Source organism: Pleurodeles waltl, chromosome 12 (genome assembly GCF_031143425.1).
Source record: "Pleurodeles waltl isolate 20211129_DDA chromosome 12, aPleWal1.hap1.20221129, whole genome shotgun sequence".
In the NCBI taxonomy this organism is placed as follows: domain Eukaryota; kingdom Metazoa; phylum Chordata; class Amphibia; order Caudata; family Salamandridae; genus Pleurodeles; species Pleurodeles waltl.
In genome coordinates this window covers 80,946,562-80,968,739 of record NC_090451.1, presented here as the reverse complement: position 1 = coordinate 80,968,739, position 22,178 = coordinate 80,946,562, and the positions used below count along the sequence as shown (strand labels likewise).

The following is a 22,178-nucleotide window of genomic DNA, read 5'->3' as shown; positions in this document are numbered from 1 at the left end:
ACAGGTATACAACAATACACTAATCTATCTACCTCCTCATGTCTTCAGCAGCCAGGCCTCGGCCTCCCAAAATTGAACCCAGAGTCCTCCATGTAATGTACAGTTACATGCATACTTGCACATACTGTATATATACAGCACACACACAGTCCACCACTGTTACCTTCATATATTGTGTTACCATAGAAACACACACACTTAGCACAAGCATTCACTCTGCGTGCACTGCTCGGTACTGTAGCCTCTCTGTAATGTGCCACTTGCAGGCTCACCTACAGCCAGAACACACATTCCCCATGCGTGCTTTGTACAAAACTACACTCTTCATGTTCTGTATTCCTTGCAGGTATACATACACCCAGTACACACACTCATCATGCATACACCGCACCGCCCCATCCCTGTATTGTCCCTTTCCCAGACAAAGTTACAACCAATGCAGTGTCACCACTCCTGCACTGAATAGCGTTTCACATCTGTAATGTAGGCGAAAAGGCAAGTCAAGCACACAGCAGCAGAACTTTAAAAAGTGAGTGATGTTGTAGGCCTCACTCCAGTTACACGGGTAAAAAAAGACTTGTTCACTCCTGCTGATCACTATACGCTATGCCGCCACCACTACGATCATGCTGCTTGTGAAGGCAGTGGCCTTCCACCACTGTGAGGTTAGTGCCTTGGGTGCCCCTTCCAGTCCAACAAGACTGCAAACCATAACACAGGCCTATGTCATTGCACATGCACATGATCAGTGTTTAACTATCACAACAAAAACAGCATTAGGGATCTAGATACCACTACAGTTTGGCACTCGGGGCAGGGGTGCGCGTCCATTACCATGCAGAGGTCTTTTCTGTCCCAACACCATCAAATCATGTCACCTGCCTATGGGTTTTCAACATGTTCTTTTTCCTCCTATCACTGAGTAATTTTGATTGCCCCTTCCCTCGCTCTGTGCACAGTATTTTAGCACATAGTGTCATAGGACAGCTCACAAATACCCACTCGGAAACTCCTACAAGTGTTGTACAGCTTCTAATATAGAGAGATTATTAAATTTACAGGTCTAATGATGAAATATAATTGACCACAACCAAAAACGTCTTATTGTGTTTTTATAATGCAGATATGAATGTTTGAAACATTTGACTTGTCACTTTGTTCATTGCAGGTATCTCAAACGAAGCTCAGTTTGTGTTCACAGTTCAAAGCATTGTCATGCCTCAGAAACTAAAAGGAATTCTTTCATTCATCGTTAAAGTGAGTTTTATCAAGTTCTAATTTCTTAAATTGTAGAATACCCGCTCTCAGCTGATCAAACACAGCAGCACTCGTGTGTACTTGTAATGGATGTTTTAATTGTGCATACAAACGCCAGATATTATTAAACTGTTAGTGTCGAGGGATTTGCTAAATACTCAAGGCCAATATTACATTTTGAATGTATTTCAGTCATGTTTGTTTGTGAGGGTACCAAAAAAGGAGTGACTTTCTGGTAAGGACAGTTTGTATGAGTCCACCAAAGTTGGCTATTTATAGGTGCAAAGGTTCTTTCAGTATGAACAGATCCTCGCCTACCAAGGTGGTATCCTTCATCATTGGGTGGTGGGTACAGTACCCAGTTGTCTCTTTCTAGAGAACTTTGTGGAGATCTTAATCCTTCGTTAATAGACCACAATGATACAATGGACAAAAAAAACTTTAGCAGTTGAAGGAATGTGGGAAAATTTGAATTAGGCAGGGCGATTTAAAATTGTCTACGAATAACCAAAATAGTGAGTGATGTTGTAGGCCTCACTCAAGTGAAAGGGGTCACAAAAGACCTGTTCACTCCTGCTGATCACTATACGCTATGCCGCCGCCACTACGATCATGCTGCTTGTGAATGCAGTGACCTTCCACCACCGTGAGGTTAGTGCCTTGGGTGCCCCTTCCAGTCCAACAAGACAGCAAACCATAAGACAGGCCTATGTCATTGCACATGATCAGTGTTTAACTATGAAAACAAAAACAGCATTAGGGATCCAGAATTCTTTGTTTATTAGCTAATGGCTAAAACCATGAGAATATTAAAAAAAAAAAAAAGATAAGGGGGACTTGCTGGTTATAATCATCCCATAAGTGTCAACTGATTGGTCAACATTTTTCTTGCCAGAAAAGCCCCAGGGGGTCTCCGGCATTCACAAGGACCAGCAAATGAGAAGCCTTAATGTAAATCCTGATGGGCCTGAAATTCAGGAGGGTAAATTGGTAACCGGCTCTTACCATGCATCGATGTGCGCACAAAGTGTGAGATAGGTCCACTTTGGAACTTACTTATTACTTAACTGTTATACCTAATCCTATCAATAGTTGTCAGTGTCCCCATGGGGCACAGTGATCTGGTTTGCCCCTGGAGAAACAATGTTTGAATAAGGATCACACTGGCAGGGTAAGCCTATTTTGAAAGTCTGATAGCTGCCGAATATCAATATGTATTTGTGCTGTACATAATATTTTCAAATAGTACTTAATATTGCAGCCTGTGTTGCTTCTCTGTGCTTTAAATACCTGTTGTTACTCTTAAACAGTTTAATGATACTCAGGTTATTTAACTTTGAAGGATGAATGGTAGAGGTGATCATAATGTAATTAAGCTTTTGAACTAGAAGTCACATCAGATGTTAGCAGTGAGTGTTTAATTTGCTGGGCATGGATTGTTTGGAACATGTTGCACCAGAAGATATTCTTCGGGATCTAGGGTGTGAAGCTGTGCAGTGCGGCTGCCTCGTACAAACAGTACAGCACAGACCAAGACTCTCAAAATTGACAGAATTAATCAAAACTATGTATGTGTGATGCTCTGAAAGTCCATACATGGCCCATCACACATACACATATTTGCTGTTTGGAGAGTGTTGCACTAGCATTCTGAAAGCTCAAGGTTGAATAGGTTGCATGAATCCCCCTACAGCAGGGCACTGTGCTAATAAGCCAATGGTAAGTCTGTCATCACAGTGAATGTGCATTTAGTGGCATTGAGCATGTAACGTGTCTCCAAATAGCAAAAGTACCAGGGTGAATGCCTGCAAAGAACTGTGAAAGGCACCCTAAACCTAAATACATTATCCGGTATATAGAAATAATAGTGATCACAAATAATCTGTGTGGGTGTACATGCATGTATCCAAGCTAAACCCTGCCCTGTGCCCACCCACAGTGTTATGTTGATCCTGAAACAATGATGGTAAGTTTGGGCATTTTGTGCACAGCCTTGGTATAATAGTTGCATTGGCTTTATTGGTTCTAATTAAATGTATACAGCTCTTCATCCCCTTGTCAAGACACTGAGGCACTTTCTCTGAACCGGTAGCTCTTGACATATTGTGGGCATCCATGTTTGTCACTGACAGATGGTATTTTTCATGAAACTTAAAACATTTTTTATTTCTGAATTGTGTTTATTATTCCAACATTACAAGTTTCTGCGCAAAAGCAAAATGGGTGTATGTTCGTAAAATGAATAGCAGCTATTTGGAGGAGGATTTATTGCATTTCCTAAAATAGAGTGAGAACTTTTAAATTTGAGTGATAGTCACCAAGCTATTTTGAGATTCTAGTTTGTAAGATTGATGTAGTCTGCCTTCTGTCCAAAGCAGTAAATTGCCCGTAATCTGAGCAGTAGCAATACCAAATTAGCCTATGAAATCGGCAGCTCTGATGCCAACAGTCTAGAATTGTGAGATTTGTGTAATTATGTTTTTGGCACCCTGCCGCTTCCAAGTGCATTCTTAGTCACAACACGTCTGAGAATCTGCTTGTAAGGGTCTTGATGGCAAGATGGTGGCCAGGAAAATGCCAAACAGAAGAAAGATGCTTTGGAAAACGCAAGAATGTGGCTTGGCGCTGTTTAGTACAGTTATTTACTCTGCACCTTTCATAGATCACCGGCATTGCTGCAGAGTGATCATGCCAGTCTCACGGTTCATAAATGATCTATTGTTGAGTCTTGGATACCGGGACTCAGTTTGTTCTTGGCCTAATGAATCATTTGGGTTTTATTGAACAACTCTTTTTTTATTAAATGTATCTGTTAAGAAGCAAACTAGGTCTTTGCAATAGTACACAGTATTTAACTTACAACCCTGGGGCCAGCATTGCATTTTTAGAAAATCAGAACATAGTACTGTACACAGCCAACTGCCAACAACCCTGAGGCCAGCACTGATATCGATGTATAAGATTATCTCAGTAAATCCATTGAGAAAAAGAAAGAAGAAAGAAAATAACCCCTCAAAAGCCCACACCCTCCCCTAGGCCCATCCCGTGCCTAGCTGATATTATGACCAGTCGGCAGCCAATTAAAATAAGCAGCCCCGGCAGATGGTCACCTAGCTCCAGCTGCTCTCTCTCCCTGCACTCAAGGTGAGTCTGGGAGCAGACATAAGACCCGGAGGTATGTCGGGCAAGTTAGCTCACAAAACACATGCAAAAGCAGGTTAATAGAGGGGGCCCACATGTCAGTATATCTAAAGGGGTCCAGGTCTATGGCTAATGATAGTTTCTCCATTCTGTAGAAGGCTGCCTTGGCTTATAGTGGGTAACTCGGGGTACTTACTCCTTGTGCCAGGTCCAGTTATCCCTTATTAGTAGATTAGAGGTGTTCTAGCAGCTTAGGCTGATAGAGGTAGCTATAGCAGAGCTGCTTAGGCTGAAATAGGAGACATGCAAAGCTCCTACTATACCACTTATATCACTTAGCACTATATCATAAGAAAACACAATACTCAGAGTTACTAAAAATAAAGGTACTTTATTTTATTGACAATATGCTAAAAGTATCTCAGAGGAGATACTCCCTTAGGAGGTAAGTAATATCCACAAAATATTTACACACAAACCAAAATCAGGTAAGTAACAGAAAAGTTGTGCAAACAATGTAGAACACAATAGAATGTAATAGGGAGAAATAGGCCTAGGGGCAAACCATATACTCCAAAAGTGGAATGTGAACCACGAATGGACCCCAGGCCTAGTGTAGTGTGTAGCGGGTCGCTGGGAGTGTAAAAAAACACTAAGGGTGTCCAAGATACCCCACCCCAAGACCCTGAAAAGTAGGAGTGAAGTTACCCTACTACCCCAGAAAGACAGTAAAGTCGAGATCGGGGATTCTGCAAGGACGACAACTGACTGCAAAGCACTGAAGACGGATTCCTGGACCTGAGGACCTGCAAAGAAAGGGGACCAAGTCCAAGAGTCACGCAAGTGTCCAGGGGGGGCTGGAGCCCACTAAACCGTGGATGAAGGTGTAAAAGGGGTGCCAGAAACTTCTCCTTTGATCAGAAGATGTCCCACGGCGTGCTGGAGGAGGCAGAGTTGTTTCCACGCAGAAAGACCGCAAACAAGCCTTGCTAGCTGCAAGAGTCGCAGTTGAGGATTTTGGGTGCTGCTAGGGCCCAGGAAGGACCATGAGGTCGCCCCTTGGAGGAGGAGACAGAGGGGGCGCTCAGCAACACAGAGAGCCCATGCAGAAGCAGGCAGCACCCGCAGAAGCACCTGAACAGGCACTTAGAAGATCTGAGGATGACGGTTGACTCAGAGCAACAAAAGAGGGTACCACAACGTCTAAGTCCAACTCAGCGAGTTGGGCAATGCAGGACGGAGTGCTGGGGACCTGGGCTAGGCTGTGCACAAAGAAAGTCTTGCAAAAGTGCACAGAAGCCCGAGCAGTTGCAGTTCACCTAGTACACAGGATTACTGTCAGGCGTGGCGAGGCAAGGGCTTACCTCCACCAAATTTGGACAGAAGGGCCACTGGACTGTCGAAGACACTTGGACCCAGCTCCTGTGTTCCAGGGACCACGCTCGGCAGGATGAGATGGGACCCAGAGGACCGGTGATGCAGAAGTTTGGTGCCTGCGTTAGCAAGGGGAAGATTCCGTTGACCTACGGGAGATTTCTTCTTGGCTTCCAGTGCAGGGTAAAGGCAGAGAGCCCTCAGAGCATGCACGACCAGGAAACAGTTGAGAAAGCCGGCAGGATGAGGCGCTACAATGTTGCTGGTAGTCTTCTTGCTACTTTGTTGCAGTTATGCAGGTGTCCTGGAGCAGTCAGCGGTCGATCCTTGGCAGAAGTCAAAGAGGGAGGTGCAGAGTAACTCTGGTGAGCTCTTGCATTCGTTATCTGGGGAGGTGCCCACAGGAGAGACCCTAAATAGACCACAGAGGAGGATTGGCTACAGAGAAAGGTAAGCACCTATCAGGAGTGGTCCCTGACGTCACCTGCTGGTACTGGCCACTCAGAGCTGTCCATTGTGCCCTCACACTTCTGCATCCAAGAAGGCAGAGGTCTGGGACACTGGAGGGGCTCTGGGAGGTGCTGGTCAGGGTAGTGGTCACTCCCCTTTCCTTTGTCCAGTTTCGCGCCAGAGCAGGGCTAGGGGATCCCTGAACCGGTGTAGACTGGCTTATGCAAGGAGGGCACCATCGGTGCCCTTCAAAGCATTTCCAGAGGCCAGGAGAGGCTACTCCTCCCAGGCCCTTCACACCTATTTCCAAAGGGAGAGGGTGTAACACCCTCTCTGAGGAAATCCTTTGTTCTGCCTTCCTGGGACCAGGCTGCCCAGGCCCCAGGGGGGGCAGAAACCTGTCTGAGGGGTTGGCAGCAGCGGTAGCTGCAGAGGAGACCCCGAACATTTAGTTTGGCAGTACCCGGGCTCTATGCTGGAGACCCGGGGATGCATGGAATTGTCCCCCCAATACCAGAATGGTATTGGGGTGACAATTCCATGATCCTAGACATGTTACATGGCCATGTTTGGAGTTACCATGGTGACGCTACATATAGATATTGACCTATATGTAATGCACACGTGTAATGGTGTCCCCGCACTCACAAAGTCCGGGGAATTTGCCCTGAACAATGTGGGAGCACCTTGGCTACTGCCAGGGTGCCCTCACACTAAGTAACTTTGCACCTAACCTTCACTAAGTGAGGGTTAGACATATAGGTGACTTATAAGTTACTTAAGTGCAGTGTAAAATGGCTGTGAAATAACGTGGGCGTTATTTCACTCAGGCTGCAGTGGCAGTCCTGTGTAAGAATTGTCTGAGCTTCCTATGGGTAGCAAAAGAAATGCTGCAGCCCATAGGGATCTCCTGGAACCCCAATACCCTGGGTACCATATACTAGGGAATTATATGGGTGTTCCAGTGTGCCAATCAGAATTGGTAAAGTTAGTCACTAGGCTGCAGTGACAGTTTTAAAAGCAGAGAGAGCATAAACACTGAGGTTCTGGTTAGCAGGGCCTCAGTGATACAGTTAGGCACCACACAGGGAACACATATAGGCCACAAACTTATGAGCACTGGGGTCCTAGCTAGCAGGATCCCAGTGACACATATCAAACACACTGACAACATAGGGTTTTCAGTGTGAGCACTGGGCCCTGGCTAGCAGGATCCCAGTGAGACAGTAAAAACACCCTGACATATACTCACAAGCAGGCCAAAAGTGGTGGTAACAAGGCTAGAAAGAGGCTACCTTCCTACACATTCCCAAGGTAAACCATAGCCTGTGGAACCATTCTGTGTGGTCCGGGATGTGAGAGGTGCTCCAGTGGGAGAGTATGACCTGGTGAGCGGCGTTGAGGGCCAATGCTATCTCTTGACCCTTACGGGAGCGCAGCTGGTAAGTCAGCGTGTTAGGAAGCCCTGGGGATAGTGTAGGCCAGAAATCGTGGTATGGTGGTCTCAAAGGCTCGATCAATATCATCGAGAACCTGGTCCTAGAATCTGGTGAGCTTGGGGCAGTGCCATGGTCGATGCAGTAAAGCACCAGTGTTGCCCCTGCAACAGTCTGAGGTTGTAGTTGTTGCCCACTTCTGTAATCTCTGGGTGGTAAGGTACCAGTAGGATGCTATCTTATAGGTGGTTTCAGTCCCTGCTATGTTGTGTGCTGTGTGGTGCACTCCGTAGTGTATGTTGGTCCAGTCCTTGGTCGAGAGGGGTGTGCCTAGTTCCGTTTCCCAGTGCAGCTGTCTTTTGGTCTTAGTCAACAGCTGATCCCCCTCCCAGAAAACTATATAAATCCAAGACCAGTTGTCGGTCATCTGTCTTAAGAATGATCCATTCGATTTTTGAAAGGGAGCAACGCCTCACCCCCCAGTGCGGGTCATAGGGTTTAGCGCCCAGTGGCGGAGCTGTACACGGTCTGCGTTGATCAAGGATTAGTTATGGAGTTGTTCAAAAGAAAGAAACCCGTCTACACCGAAGAGGAAACCCAGACGCCTAAAACTTCCTTCTCGCCAGCATTTAAAGTTTTCTGAGTGCAGGCCCAGCAAAAAGTCAGGATTGGCTACTATCAGTGTCCGGCTAGCCTTTGCCACTGCGGTATCCAAGACGTGCAACATAATTTGGGATTTAAATTGAAGTGTTGCCTGATGTTGATGTATGACCTTACATTAAAGATTAAGAAAATAGAAAAAAATGGTCCTAACTTTCTACTGAATTCTCTCAAGTGGTCCATTCTTCTGCAATTGAGATGTTCTGTCCTAGAATGGTGCCAGAGAACAGGGCACCAAACGCATTTAAGAATTTCGAAAAAGCCTACAGGTACAATAATAGAGGATGGCTTCTGGCTTCTCCCACTTCCTGGTCTGACCCCTTGGCATTTCAACACTTCATTTCTCAGTTATAAATGGATACTGTCTTTTGGGAGACTTATGTCTGTTGAAAGAAGTGGCTTTATCTTGGACTTCTTTTAATGTAACATATTTTAGATTTCTCCCACTTTTGTTCCTGGTTAATTTTTACTATTTTGCTTTCTAGGTATCTTATATGTATTAGTTTATTGAATTTATTTTTATTTAAATTTTGTTAACACGTACCATGCCATCTTCAATTTATGATTACTTCTCCCTTTGCTAATCTACCTTAAATTCTCCCTGAAGCAGGTCTGTAAGCATGTTCAGAACGTTTCTGGAGTTGTTGGAATGTGATATCATGTTTAGCAAGGACATTCCTACTGGTTTGTTTTTGATGCTTCTATGAAACTACAACTTATGAACTATTTTTTCAGATAGCTCAGCCTTTAGTTCTCCTTTCTTTTCTGTGTTAATTTGAGCCTTAAAGTTCAACTGAAGCTAGAGACAAATTCTGTGCACTATATTGGGACACATTGTGGAGGCAGCCAGGCAATTGCCTTGGGTATCCTACAGGATCATGGGACAACTCTGCATCTCCGTTACCATTTGGTATCCTTAGTTCTGTCTTCTGTTTGACCCGTGACAGCAGCTTCCTGTCTGCCTTGTAAGACCGTAGGCCTTTAAAGCAAGCACAGCTCATATGGATCCGCTCTTCCTGTGTTAAACCTTGTCAAACCTTATGAAGACTGGCCTTGTCAGTACCTCAGTCCAGTGCTTCTACATTGGCATCTGCCTCATCGAAGTCACTGAGCCTTTGTATCGCCAAGTAGACCACCGGAACTGTGTCCATACTTAAATTAGTTCATTCATTTTTCAGTGAATTTCCTTTTCTTTTTTTACAACTTTATGGCTACGGGGAAATGCAAAAAATAAATATTAGTCGTATAGATTTTCAGTCAATCTTCAGTTATCGCATTTATTTCAGTGATGTAGTCCTACATTCCTAAGGACAAAAAGCAGGTTATTATAGCTCTTTCAAAGTGCACCAGTATGATCAGGATCTTCCTGTGGCTGGTCATTATTATTGTCAGATGATGAGAATCTATAGCACCGTAAAGAGTGGCATAATAGATTGGAGATCATGGCTGGGTCATCCCTCTCTTCCCCAAGACGTTGTATTCTTTTCATGTATTTAAGCACTGCCATACTTTTACAATTGTGTGTAGTCTATCATGAATAATAGCATAAATGGTCAGAATGTTCCCAAACCATGTTTCTAAAGGCGGCAAATTGGGCATTGTCATTATGGACGCTAATAGTAAGTCATTAATGAGTTTACACATCAGCCTGGTTAACGGGCATATGTTATCTTCATCTGACTCCCAAAAGAGCAGTGCCGGTGCCAGGAGTGGTAAAGTGATCCGAGCCAATGCTCTAATTTGGAAAAAAATATCCTTCCAGTAATTTTGTATATAGATGCACAACCGCCATAGGTGTACTAAATTGTCTCTTTCACCACTGTTTCTGAAGCATGGACCTGGGATGCCAAACATAGCGTTCAACCTTGCTGAAGGCAAGTACAATCAAGTCATGATTTCATGAGTACTTTCCTTGTATTGTATAAAAATAGATGATTCGGCTGCTTTAGTCCATATTTTAGCCCTTGTTTTGTAGGGTATTTTGATCACCAAATCTCTTTTCCAGTTTAATATTTACTTGTGTTTGTGTGTTGGCTGCAGATAGCCTGTGTGATTGCAGAGCGATTATAGGCCTATTCGTCTGTGTTTTTTAAAAAACAGTTTCTAATTAGGTCTTCTCCCTACCTGCCAATTCGCTAACACCTTGATCACGTGTCCAGTTTAGTAATTGTGTCAACCTGAACTCATCTTCCTGGATTAAAGCAAGACTATCTCTGATGACTTCTCCTGTATTGAAGTCTCTGTCTGTAAAAAGATCTCTGTGAAGAGATGGGTCGTAGTGGCCAAATTATTTAAACTATCAAATCTAATAGTCCTAATTGGAAGTCAGTATTGTGGTTTATAGGTGTTATGGCTGTTTGAAGGCATGTTGGAGTTCCAGATCCAATCCTGGGAGGTCGCCATAGTAAATAGTTTTACTGTGTCAGCGAATACTAATGCTCAACCTGTACCCAGGACTTACCACCAGGGTTGTGATTACAGTCAAGGCTGGACAAATTTGGGCTGCTTGTATATGGGAATACACATTAGGTAATCCTTTAAAAGCATGGGACCTTGTGGGACTTGTTGATATTTAATCTGTTCCCCTCAGTCTGTTTCCTACCCTACATGTATATGCTTAAATCAAATCCTCTTCATCTATGGCACATTTGTATATGTTCATGAAGTGACCATCAGCAAACAGTTTCACTCCAAGGCAAAAGGTCTTACCTGCCAAAGAAAGACGAAAGGAGTTTGAAATATCTTGATTGTAATATTCCCCAGTATATCCTCATTACCTGATTCAACAAGTTTTTACACTGACCAACAGGTTTGGCCTTGTTTTAAGGGTTTTTTTAACAGTCTTTTAATGTGATAACCAAACTTTTACTCTCTTGTTCTGTTTTTTGAACTAGCCAATACCTCTTCTGCTCTTTTTTTTAATAGTTTCCATTCATACTCCTACAAGCATACCTCACAAAGAACTTGATGTGCATCCTCCGAATGCTTGCCTTGCTCAAAGCCATTATCTGTTCATCTGTCATTGACCTTTTTATACCTGTGTTTCTGGCAGCTACAAGCCCCTTTCCTCCAGCAGCACTTGATGCAGCAACCTCATCAGGCTCAAGACAAAAATAATGGCATGTGGAGGAAAATAAGATGGTACAGCTTCTCTTTCCCCCATGATAGTATCAAATCCCACCCACCCAGGTCAACTGAGCCCTCCCTCCTACTTTTCAGGAAGGAACTGAAGATACTTCCTTTCAAACAACTTATAATCAACACTTAATCCTCCAGATGATGGACCATAATTGGTAATTCCCTGCATCCTCCTTCTTTGATCTGTGCTTCTAACCTATTTTCTGGCTTTGTACAGTGCTCTCTTACTTTGTAGTCATGTGTGTGCTAATTAGACCCCCCTACATAAGTACACACCTATAGGTACACACATTAATGCCACTGTGGATCTGATGGGAAAATTTACCTTTTAAATGGTTGTTTTGCTTTTCACTGATGACTGAGCTGAAACACTTATGCACAGACAAAAATCTCTGGAATGCGCTTCTTAGACCAAAGGAGACATTTATTATTTCACCACGCATGGTTCCTAAAAGGAGATTAGCATGCTGAAAGCACACGTTTAAAAATAGTCACAGCAGTGAAATGAAAGAATGTATAACTAATTCTCCTCTGCAAAATGCACAGCAAATATATGTATCTATATTATAATGCAAAGCAAATAATTTAAAAAATGCATCACCGTAGGGCCTGTCAGGTGCTTCATCTTTCTCCTGCCAGCAAGCCGATGACCCCGTTCGACTGCAAGAAAGAGATATCTCTACTCTCATGGGAAATATATATCAGGCATTCGACGTCTGAATCCTGATTGAGGTCTCTGAATCTCCTACTGTCGATCTGGGTCTCTTTTATATCTTAACCGGAGAAGGAGCTTTATGGAAAAAAAACCTCCTGCTTGCGCAAGAAGTATTAAAAAATGCTGGCTAGTTTAGGTATGCTTTGAAAATAATACGTTGGGATTTGGCCACAATCCTAAGACATCAAGTCAAAGCAAGGCCGTTCTCTGCCGTCTGAGTACACTCTTATCAGCCAAAGCCCTTGGTGAGAAAAAAATACGACAGAATGCACAGTGTACAACATGAAAAATCACTGGCAGCTTTTAACATAGCAGTGTCTAATGCTACGATAAAGTCAATAGACCGAATGAAGCTAAGGCTAAACTGAATACAAAATGGAGTCTAACTGGTGAACACTGGACAACTAAGCTATGTGCATAGTGGTGCAACACGAAGCCAGTGGTCAAAACACACATTTCACTACAGTGGTTGCTTTCCTCTGATCCCAAAGTGTAGCCAGATAAAGTTAAACAGATTTAATGTGAAGCCTGGCCGTGTGAATAATCAAAAGCTTTCCCATCAAAGACCCTATGTGATCACCATTTTGGTTTTTGCTTGTTGTTTGAAGTGTACAGTGGTCTGAAAAGGTCAGTTGAAGTGAGACGACCGTGCCCAAGATCTTATCAGTAGACTGCCCTATGTGTGTATTTTTCAGAAATATTTCGTTTAATTCACTTGAAACACCAAATGAAAGTGTATCCAAAACCTGTTTCAGAAAATCTTTGAATTTTTTAGATATGTGATTCTCACACTTAAAAATAAGTCCTACCAGCTGTTCACTGATGTATCTGATGTAGAGAGAACAGTACTAAAATGGCATCACTGATGGAGTGGCAATGTGATAGAGCGGGGAGTGTCAAAACTCACCTATTCTCCAGCTTTTAACTGCATAAATTTCTAAGCAATTAAATGGTAGGTTACCTACTTCTGGGCTTATCAAGTGAGAGAACTAAGGGATCATTAATATAAAAGTTACTTTAATAACTATAATAAGTTACTATGAGACTTTTTTCCTTGTCTCTGTCAGCTTGCCTGTATGTTGGAGACTCCCTGAACATTGAAATAACTCAAACGACTGAAGATTATGTATGACTAGACCACCATGTAAGCCGTGATTATTGTTCTGTAAGACTTCTTCCCAGTCTTGCATAAAAGCTGTGAGACATTCCCAACCGGGCTCCAAAAGGCTCATGTTCTTCATCTAATAATGCCCGGTTTTGGAGTTTCTTCAAGGAACATAACAAATGGTAACGGGCTAGAGCCTGATAATAATCTATGTATGGTCTCCCAATTGAAGGATTAAACTGCATGCTTTTGTTTCTTTTGATCTCTAAATCAGTCCATTGACTAGATCTCAGATTTATAAAACTAGCCTTGATTTATGTATTTCTCACAGAGCTTCTTCCGCTGGAAGAAAAATACCTGTCTCGTCAGGATCAATAAAGCCATATTTGGACACTCCATTTTCCCCACAGATAGATCACATCCTTAGAACTTTCCTCTACTCTTCTTTTAGAATAAGGACTCTGATTATCACATTTGAGAGGTACTGGATCAGTTTCTGTCTTTCCAGGTGTTACCATAAAAAGCCCCTGAAACCCCCAGTTTTCTCATACACCTTCATAAAATAAAACTGCTCTCTGAACGTTTGCCAGCCTTGTATATCTCCCCTCACGTACACCTGTTATAACCTGTGTGATCTCTGTGCAACTATGATTTGTCATTGTCCAGAACTCCAAGATGTAGGTTCCGCAAGATATTGTGCGTTATTTTAAATTGTTAAACTAAAGGACCACATTACATTTTTACTTTTTTAATGTTGCTCAATTCAGTGGACCTGGAGGCAACATCTAGAAAGATTTTTGGCCTTCAGATTTTTTGGATGTATAGTATTGATTAGGCAATTGTAGGAATCTGGCTCTTTATATAGTGGACAAAAAAGGAAGTACACTCTGCAAATAGTTCAAGCAAACCCAGAAGGTATCATAGCGGCACAAATGACATCCCAAATGCCCTCTTTTGTGGTAAATGGCCAAGCAGTTAGGCATATCAGAGGGTCCTGCTAAGCATGTAAGGCACACACTAATACAGGAAGAGAGACACACACTTTATAAAGAAATCCACCACCAATATATAAAAATAACACATACTTTTATATAAAACTTTGATACCAAGATTACCGGAATCAGGTGAGTACTTTTTGAGATAGAAATTTATAGAGTGTTCAAAAGTTGACACAATACAATTTTTGGATTTGGTAATGTGGGTAAAAACACATACTGGATTTGGACACTTCACAGCGGCTTATGGGACGGTTCTTCAGGACTTAAGTTGAGTATGGGTCAGGGTCCAAGGCACACCAACAGGTCACCTCAGGAGACTTTGGGGCATCCGGGTGCAGAGGTGTGTTACTGCGTTGGTGTCCTATTCACTTCTATGGGAAACAGTCCGGTCAGGAAGTTGCTACAAGTTGCGACTGAAACGTCAGTCAGGGGAAACCCACAGGGGTTGCTCGACCCTTGAGGTCCTCTGGCACGTGGGGAAACCGTTGGTCATCCGCTTCTCCTTGCGTTGTGGGGTGCAGTGGTGTCTTCCGGCATCTGGTCCAGTGCTGGAGTTACTTGCGGTTGCCTGTAAGCCCACAGAAACAGTCTGCAGGTGTGGACTGGGGGCCCAGTCCATCTAAACCAACAGGTGGGCTGAGGTCTCATGAGGCTGGGAGACATGGGGAAGCAGTCATGAAGTCCACAGTGGGGGAACTCAAGGTGGGCTTTGTTTCTGGAGGACCTGGGGACCACACTGACACTGTTGGCCCACTTCAGCTCGAGCCAAGCGTCTTGGGTGTAGTGGTGCTGTCCGGTGTCAGGTTTTTGACGGTCCCAGTTATCACAGTTCTTTCTTTAGGTGCCTATAGGTGGAAGAACACAGCTCCTCTGTCCCAAGGGAGTTGTTCTTGGTGATTTGCGAAGCACTGGCAGCTCGCCCTGTTTCTTGGTGACTGCAGCAGCAGGACAGGACAGTTGCTCCTTGAGAGTCAGGTGCGGCAGGCAGGTTTGGTGCCAAGTCAGTTGTGGTTCAGCAGGCTTCTTGTCCACTCTTCTTTTTGTTTTCAGGAAGATCTGAGTTTCCGCTATCAATGGTCTACTTACTCTTGGGGCCACTACACCCCCTAGATGATCACTTCCTCTGGGAAGTGGACATCATCATGTCCAGAGGTCCTAAATTCCACCACACGCAAGAATGCAGAATTTCCTAGGCTGTGTCCATTTTAGGCTGGTCACCCTAGGGGTGTGTCCAGTCTGGAAAAGTAACATGCCTCCTGCATAGCTAATGTTTCTGCCTGTCCAAGTACCAGATAGGCCCAGAGGTAGGGAGGTCAGCATCTCCCTCTGAGGAAGGCCAGTTCTGCATACCAAAGGCGGTGGGCTTCTTTGAAGCTTTGTGCCTTGGATTGCAGATCACCCTGTGGAGAGGGATGTGTAACACCCCTGCCCAAGCAGGCTTTGTTTCTGACCTCCAGAGAGCAAAGGCTTTCTCCGTTGGGGGTCAGATTATCATCTGTTTGCGACAGACTGGTTAGAACTAGTCAGTGACCTCACCAGCAGTCCGGTTTTCAGGGGGCACGCCTGAGGTGCCCTCTGGGTGCATGTATTAATAAATCTGTCAGTGCATCCATCATGTAGCTGGGGAACTCGTATGGACCAGTGTTCAGCACATGCACTCAAAATGGCTTCACTATTCACTTACTATGTCTAAGAATCAAGAAAGACGTAGCAGGGACATATCTGCTCTTGCTGATATGCCCACAGATGTAATATAATGCACTGTGCCTTAGGGCTGTAAGGCCTGCAGTAGGGGTGACTTACAAATATTACATGCATTGTTTAGTGGACATGGCATACAGTCTATGTGCCATGTTGTGGTTTCACTTTTAGGGAGCACCTTGTCACGAAGCCTGCAATGGCAGTCTGCATGAGTCTGGTACTGGGTCCATTAAAGTGGCACAAGTTGTGTTGCAGCTCTCAGAAACCCTCTGCAGTACCTAACCCTAGGTATCAGAGGAACCACTTACTAGGAACTTAGAGGAGGTGCTACAGGGCCTGGTCACTTGGGGATCAAGTGCAGAAGTGCTGTTTTGCAGGAAGGAACACTGGCACAGAGGACCTGGTTAGCAGGAACCCAGTGCACTTCAGTCACGGTTGCATTGAAAACCAGGTAAAAAGTGTGTGTGTTGGAGGGGAGGTTGCAACTAGAACCCAGCTTCCTACACCAATTCCTTCACTGTAAAACATTTTTTACAAGGAGCATACAAGTTGTATATCTATACATTTACAGAAGAGTTTTTTTTAACCCCTTCGCTGCCAGGCCTTTTCCCCCCTCCTGTGCCGAGCCTTTTTTTGGCTATTTGGAGCAGTTCGCGCTTAGGCCCTCATAACTTTTTGTTCACGTAAGCTACCCACGCCAAATTTGCGTCCTTTTTTTCCAACATCCTAGGGATTCTAGAGGTACCCAGACTTTGTGGGTTCCCCAGAAGGAGGCCAAGAAATTAGCCAAAAAACAGTGAATATTTCGTTTTTTTTTTTTTAAATGGAAAAATGGTCTGCAGAAGAAGGCTTGTGGTTTTTTCCCTGAAAAGGGCATCAACAAAGGGTTTGTGGTGATAAAATCACCAGCTTCCCAGCTTTCAGGAACAGGCAGACTTGAATCAGAAAACCCAATTTTTCAACACAATTTTGGCATTTTACTGGGACATACCCCATTTTTACGATTTTTTGTGCTTTCAGCCTCCTTCCAGTCAGTGACAGAAATGGGCATGAAACCAACGCTGGATCCCAGAAACCACAACATTTCTGAAAAGTAGACAAAATTCTGAATTCAGCAAGGGGTAATTTGTGTAGATCCTACAAGGGTTTCCTACAGAAAATAACAACTGAAAAAGAAAAATATTGAAATTGAGGTGAAAAAAACATAAATTTTTCTCTACGTTTTACTCTGTAACTTTTTCCTGCAATGTCAGATTTTCGAAAGCAATATACCGTTACGTCTGCTGGACTTTTCTGGTTGCGGGGATATATAGGGCTTGTAGGTTCATCAAGAACTCTAGGTACCCAGAGCCAATAAATGACCTGCACCCTGCAGTGGGTTTTCATTCTATGCCGGGTATACAGCAATTCATTTGCTGAAATATAAAGAGTAAAAAATAGCTATCAGGAAAACCTTTGTATTTCCAAAATGGGCACAAGATAAGGTGTTGAGAAGCAGTGGTTATTTGCACATCTCTGAATTCCGGGGTGCCCATACTAGCATGTGAATTACAGGGCATTTCTCAAATAGACGTCTTTTTTACACACTGTCTTACATTTGGAAGGGAAAAATGTAGAGAAAGACAAGGGGCAATAACACTTGTTTTGCTATTCTATGTTCCCCCAAGTCTCCCGATAAAAATGATACCTCACTTGTGTGGGTAGGCCTAGCGCCCGCGACAGGATATGCCCCAAAACACAACTTGGGCACATCACAGAAAACAGACCTGTTTTTAGCAAAGTGCCTACCTGTAGATTTTGGCCTCTAGCTCAGCCGCCACTTAGGGAAACCTACCAAACCTGTGCATTTCTGAAAACTAGAGACCTGGGGGAATCCAAGATGGGGTGACTTGTGTGGCTGGGACCAGGTTCTGTTACCCAGAATCCTTTGCAAACCTCAAAATTTGGCTAAAAAAACACATGTTCCTCACATTTCTGTGGCAGAAAGTTCTGGAATCTGAGAGGAGCCACGAATTTCCTTCCACCCAGCGTTCCCCCACGTCTCCCGATAAAAATGATACCTCACTTGTGTAGGTAGGCCTAGCGCCCACGACAGGAAACGCCCCAAAGCGCAACGTGGACACAGCCAAATTTTTGAAGGAAAACAGAGGTGTTTTTTGCAAAGTGCCTACCTGTAGATTTTGGCCTGTAGCTCAGCCGCCACCTAGGGAAACCTACCAAACCTGTGCATTTCTGAAAACTAGAGACCTAGGGGAATCCAAGATGGGGTGACTTGTGTGGCTCGGACCAGGTTCTGTTACCCAGAATCCTTTGCAAACCTCAAAATTTTGCTAAAAAAAACACGTTCCTCACATTTCTGTGGCAGAAAGTTCTAGAATCTGAGAGGAGCCACAAATTTCCTTCCACCCAGCGTTCCCCCACGTCTCCCGATAAAAATGATACCTCACTTGTGTGGGTAGGCCTAGCGCCCGTGACAGGAAATGCCCCAAAGCGCAACGTGGACACAGCCAAATATTTGAAGGAAAACAGAGGTGTTTTTTGCAAAGTGCCTACCTGTAGATTTTGGCCTGTAGCTCAGCCGCCACCTAGGGAAACCTACCAAACCTGTGCATTTCTGAAAACTAGAGACCTAGGGGAATCCAAGATGGGGTGACTTGTGTGGCTGGGACCAGGTTCTGTTACCCAGAATCCTTTGCAAACCTCAAAATTTGGCTAAAAAAAACACATGTTCCTCACATTTCTGTGGCAGAAAGTTCTGGAATCTGAGAGGAGCCACAAATTTCTTCCACCCAGCGTTCCCCCACGTCTCCCGATAAAAATGATACCTCACTTGTGTGGGTAGGCCTAGCGCCCGCGACAGGAAGCGCCCCAAAGCACAACGTGGACACAGCCAAATTTTTGAAGGAAAACAGAGGTGTTTTTTACAAAGTGCCTACCTGTAGATTTTGGCCTGTAGCTCAGCCGCCACCTAGGGAAACCTACCAAACCTGTGCATTTCTGAAAACTAGAGACCTAGGGGAATCCAAGATGGGGTGACTTGTGTGGCTGGGACCAGGTTCTGTTACCCGGAATCCTTTGCAAACCTCAAAATTGGGCTAAAAAAACACATGTTCCTCACATTTCTGTGGCAGAAAGTTCTGGAATCTGAGAGGATCCACAAATTTCTTCCACCCAGCGTTCCCCCACGTCTCCCGATAAAAATGATACCTCACTTGTGTGGGTAGGCCTAGCGCCCGCGACAGGAAACGCCCCAAAGCGCAACGTGGACACATCACAGAAAACAGACCTGTTTTTAGCAAAGTGCCTACCTGTAGATTTTGGCCTGTAGCTCAGCCGCCACCTAGGGAAACCTACCAAACCTGTGCATTTCTGAAAACTAGAGACCTAGGGGAATCCAAGATGGGGTGACTTGTGTGGCTGGGACCAGGTTCTGTTACCCAGAATCCTTTGCAAACCTCAAAATTTGGCTAAAAAAACACGTTCCTCACATTTCTGTGGCAGAAAGTTCTAGAATCTGAGAGGAGCCACAAATTTCCTTCCACCCAGCATTCCCCCAAGTCTCCCGATAAAAATGATACCTCACTTGAGTGGGTAGGCCTAGCGCCCGCGACAGGAAACGCCCCAAAGCGCAACGTGGACACATCACATTTTTTCCATAGAAAACAGTGCCTACCTGTGGATTTTGGCCTCTAGCTCAGCCGGCACCTGGGGAAACCTAGCAAACCAGCGCATTTTTGAAAACTAGAGACCTAGGGGAATCCAAGATAGGGTGATTTGCGGGGCTCTGACCAGGTTCTGTTACCCAGAATCATTTGCAAACATCAAAATTTGGCCAAAAAACACTTTTTCCTCTCATTTCGGTGACAGAAAGTTCTGGAATCTGAGAGGAGCCACAAATTTCCTTCCACCCAGCATTCCCCTAAGTCTCTCCATAAAAATGGTACCTCACTTGTGTGGGTAGGCCTAGCGCCCACGAAAGGAAATGGCCCAAAACACAACGTGGACACAACATATTTTTTCACAGAAAACAGAGGTGTTTTTAGCAAAGTGCCTACCTGTGGATTTTGGCCTCTAGCTCAGCCGGCCCCGGGGGGGGAGGGGGGGGGGGGGGTTGCCCCCACAACCCTCTTCCCCCACCCCCCCGGGAGCGACCCTTGCCTACGGGGTCGCTCCCCCTGCGTGACATTGACACCAAAAAACAAATCCCCGGGGGCCTAGTGGTTTCTGCCCCCTTGGGGGCAGATTGACCTAAAATCGACCAATCTGCCCCCAAGAGGGGCAGAAATGGTCTAAACACAGTTTGCTCCCCATCTCTAAAAAAACAAACAAACAAAAACACAAAAAAAAAAATGCCCTGGCGCCTAGAGGTTTTTGCCCCCCCTGGCGGTAGATCGGCCTAATACCGATAGGCCGATCTGCCCGCAGGGGGGGCAGAGATGGCCTAAAATAATTTTGCCCCCCCCTACTCCCCCCCCCCCCCCCCCCCCCTGGGAGCGACCCTTGCCTACAAGGTCGCTCCCCTTGCGTGACGGCGCAAAAAAAAGATCCCTGGTGCCTAGTGGTTTCTGCCCCCCTTGGGGGCAGATTGACCTAAAATCGCCCGATCTGCCCCCAAAGCGGGCAGAAATGGCCTAAATACATTTTGCCCCTCCAGGGGAGCGACCCTTGTCCAAGGGGGGTCGCTCCCCATCTGTAAAACAAAAAAACAAAAAAATCCCTGGTGCTTAGTGATTTCTGCCCCCCTTGAATCAAAATAGGCTGATCTACCCACCAGGGGGGCAGAAATGGCCTAAAATAATTCCCCCCCCCCCCCCCCCCCCCCCCCAGGGAGCGACCCTTGCCTAAGGGGTCGCTCCCCTTGCGTGAAATTCACGCAAAAAAAAAAACTCCCTGGCGTCTAATGGTTTCTGCCCCCCATGGGGGCAGATTGGCCTCATCAAAATAGGCCAATCTGCCCCCAAGGGGGGCAGAAATGGCCTAAATATAATTTGCCCACTAGGGGAGTGACCCTTGCCTAAGGGGTCGCTCCCCACCTAAAAAAAAAAAGAAAACATAACAAAAAGAAAAGAAATGATCCCTGGTGCCTAGAGGTTTCTGCCCCGCCTGGGGGCAGATCGGCCTAATAATAGGCTGATCTGCCCCCGGGGGGGGGCAGAAAAGGCCTTCCCCAAAAAATGCCCCCCCCTGGGAGCGACCCTTGCCCAAGGGGTCGCTCCCGTTGCGGAAAATTCGCGGAAAAAAAAAACTCCCTGGTGTCTAATGGTTTCTGCCCCCCTTGGGGGCAGATTGGCCTCATCAAAATAGGCCAATCTGCCCCTAAGGGGGCAGAAATGGCCTAAATATATATTGCCCCCTAGGGGAGCGACCCTTGCCTAAGGGGTCGCTCCCCACCTAAAAAAAAGAAAACATCTAAAAAAAAACGGAAAAAAAAACAAAACTCCCTGGTGCCTAGAGGTTTCTGCCCCCCCTGGGGGCAGATCGGCCTAATAATAGGCCAATCTGCCCCCAGAGGGGGTAGAAAAGGCCTTCCTAAAAAAATGCCCCCCCTGGGAGCGACCCTTGCCCAAGGGGTCGCTCCCTTTTGACAGTTTCATTTAAGAAAAAAAAAAATCCCTGGTGTCTAGTGGGGTTTCAAAAGCCGGATTGCAAGCAATCCGGCTTTTGAAACCTGTGAGAGACTTCAAAGGGAAGGAAATACATTTCCTTCCCTTTGAAGCCTCTCGGGGCCTCCCCCAGTGATTGAAAGAGAAATGCAAAAGCATTTCTCTTTCAATCGCGCTGGAAGCTCTGCTTCCAGCGCGATGGGGGAGACCCTGTGACTAATCAGCGCGCGCTCGCGCGCTGATGTCACAGGGGGGGTTGGGGGGGCCGGGGGTGGAAGGGGAAGGGCTTCCCCTTCCATCCCTGACTTTGGGGGGGTGGGGGGAAGCACACAGAGGGAGCAAGAGCGCTCCCTCTGGGCTGTGTGCCGAGGACGTAGTGGTTACGTCCTCGGCACAGCAGCACTGTGCCGCAGGACGTAACCACTACGTCTGCAGCACAGAAGGGGTTAAAGAAGACATTAGAAATCATAAGGCCCACAATCAGTGCAATCGTTTTTCTAGTCTTCCTATTCATTTATATTTGTCCCCACCAATTCTGCTTTGGGCTTAATTGAGTAAGGATCAGAAGACTGTTGTTGGTGAGTGTATAATGCACTGGTA

At 45.2% G+C, this 22,178-nt stretch overlaps 1 protein-coding gene across 1 annotated transcript in view; it reads left to right on the top strand.

The window, feature by feature from the left end:
• AP3D1 (adaptor related protein complex 3 subunit delta 1) overlaps nucleotides 1-22,178 on the top strand; it is a 437,106-nt gene that overhangs the window by 370,510 nt on the left and 44,418 nt on the right. Inside the window, exon 29 of the mRNA XM_069217822.1 lies at nucleotides 1,169-1,257. Coding sequence (XP_069073923.1) covers nucleotides 1,169-1,257 — 89 coding nt within the window. The remainder of the gene's footprint in view (nucleotides 1-1,168; nucleotides 1,258-22,178) is intronic.